Source organism: Silurus aristotelis (genome assembly GCF_946808225.1).
Source record: "Silurus aristotelis genome assembly, chromosome: 19".
Classification (NCBI taxonomy): Eukaryota; Metazoa; Chordata; class Actinopteri; order Siluriformes; family Siluridae; genus Silurus; species Silurus aristotelis.
This window is the reverse complement of record NC_139592.1, coordinates 10,604,119-10,606,201: the sequence shown is the minus strand read 5'-3', so window position 1 is coordinate 10,606,201 and position 2,083 is coordinate 10,604,119. Positions and strand designations below refer to the sequence as shown.

Genomic DNA, 2,083 nt, shown 5'->3' with positions numbered 1-2,083 from the left:
CAACAACAACGACGACGACCAAACAACAACAAAAAAAAAATTTTAAAAAGCGCCGTGGTGGTTGATTTCGCTAGTTAACATGGCTGAAAACTCCGCTGGACATAATGCAGGAAATGTGAGCTTTACAGGTTAGTCTCTTTAAGTGGAGGCAAAAAGTACTCCAACATATAATATAATTAGTTCTCTTTTAACGTTTCCAGAAAAGGAAAGTGCAGGTACACAGGAAGATTTGAGGCAGAAATTTCAGTGGGGTTCCAAACCCTGTCTCAACGTAGCCACTGTCCGCCCTTTACCGAGAAGTGCGTCCATCAGCTAGCCCTTGTACTAATTCCTCTTAATATATTTTTTATCTCTTATTCTGTTTTGATTTATCTGACATGACAAACACGTTATCTCTAGGTCAGGATCGCCCGCAGTCTCCTGTTTTAACATCTCCGGTGTCCTCTACAAGACTTTCAGTCGACGTTTCTTCACCACAAAACAGGTTCGACCTCAACCATTTCCAATGTCCACCTTCATATTCGTGCAGGTACCAAATCAGCTAATCATGTGGCAGCAGCACAATGTATATAACAGCAATGCATAAAGCCATGCAGATACAGGTAATGTTCAAAGATTTCAATTGAAATAAAGTGATTCTTTGTGACTTTTCATGGTATGGTTGTTGATAGGAGATGGTCTCGAAACACATATACAAAACCAACTGGGACACGCCATAAAATGCACATGTGGACAGTAGACACATTGACACTACAGCACCCATCAGTACAGAACAGATTTGTCAGATAGATTTGTTCATATAATAAATACTGTATATGTAAACATAAAATTGTTGTTTTAGTTGTTCATTTGTGCATAACAGAAATGTACAGTTGGAGTATATACAGTAAGTCATGTGTGTATGTCCCGGTACTTGCATGCTTTTTTGCTACGCAGAAGCATTTTATTATTTTCATTTTTTTCCTCCTCTGTCAGCGTGTAGACTGTTTTAGATGAATTAAGACTCTGTTTATTACTAGAGTTTATACTAGAACACCCATGGTGGTCATGGTTCTGTTACAAGGCAGATGCTTACAGCTGAAGGAACATACAGTACCATTGCACAGGCATATTCCTTGAGCTGAATTGTCAAAATTTGATCTCTTGCACTTTTTTTCCAGTATTCCAATCCATTGTATATATTCAAGATTTTATATGACCTCTGTTACTATCATTGTGCTGTGTAGTAGATTATTTAACTGTGTTGCGTAGTACAGTAGTAGCACCATATTGCTATTTATATTTTGTGGACAGGCCAAGGCTTGCGGCCAGGAGGAACATCACTCTGTTATGTCCCTTTTCTTTTGATTTGCGTGACTCCATGCAAAGAGTCGCACGTGATCAAAAGCTGGAAAGGCTGAGGATGATTGAAGAAAGGCAGCAGGCAATGGTGGGTTTTTCTTCAATTAAAATTTATTTATTTTTCTTGTCTTGTCAGGAATAATTCTTATATCGTTTTGTTGCTATTTAAAGGCAGTCTCTTTTCGTGCCAGCGGCGTGAGGAAGTACAAACCACTGGTTCTGAAAGTGAACGCACGTCACCCCGCACATCCCCGATCACCTGTCTCCAGAAATGACCCATGAACTTGAATGAAAAAATGTATTTTTATATGAATATTTATTTCTAAACTCTTTTTAAAACATTTTTGTGATAATAAAAATCCAGATATATTTTCAAGTCATTTTGAATTGGTTCATATAAAACCTGTTGGCTTTTTTTAAAAACCATTATTATTTATGACCTCAAATTGCATTAAATTAGATATAGATGCTTAAAATGAGTCAGTCTTATTTTCTAGATAAGACCGTAGCTTAAAACTTTCTGATGACTCTATGCAATTCTTAGACATACATTGCAACTCTATTTTCTATTAAAAAAAAGATGGAACACAGGACTATAAGACCTGTAGTATCTATGAAAAATATCTTCTATATCTCTTGTAAAAGTATAAACAATACTTCTGTATAGCATGTTTATTTGGCCGTGTGTGTGTGTGTGCGTTTCCCCCCTATCTTCCATGTTTGCTCTTGGATGTATTGTTTG

General features: G+C 36.9%; 1 protein-coding gene across 1 annotated transcript; it reads left to right on the top strand.

The window, feature by feature from the left end:
* On the top strand, positions 1 to 1,721 carry sinup (siaz-interacting nuclear protein). Its single transcript, XM_083570037.1, has 5 exons — positions 1 to 128; positions 201 to 299; positions 400 to 484; positions 1,294 to 1,429; positions 1,513 to 1,721. The coding sequence occupies exons 1-5, from the start codon at positions 80 to 82 to the stop codon at positions 1,621 to 1,623; spliced, it is 480 nt and encodes a 159-aa protein (XP_083426163.1). The 5' UTR covers positions 1 to 79; the 3' UTR covers positions 1,624 to 1,721.
* Positions 1,722 to 2,083: the final 362 nt, after the last annotated feature.

What these genes read in the sequence shown, in the direction of transcription:
- sinup (XM_083570037.1), top strand. Translation starts at nt 80, where the DNA reads ATGGCTGAAAACTCCGCTGGACATAATGCAGGAAATGTGAGCTTTACA. An exon ending in AGGAAATGTGAGCTTTACAG is followed by an intron (nt 129 to 200) that starts GTTAGTCTCTTT and finishes TAACGTTTCCAG; the next exon opens with AAAAGGAAAGTGCAGGTACA. An exon ending in GTTTCTTCACCACAAAACAG is followed by an intron (nt 485 to 1,293) that starts GTTCGACCTCAA and finishes TTTTGTGGACAG; the next exon opens with GCCAAGGCTTGCGGCCAGGA.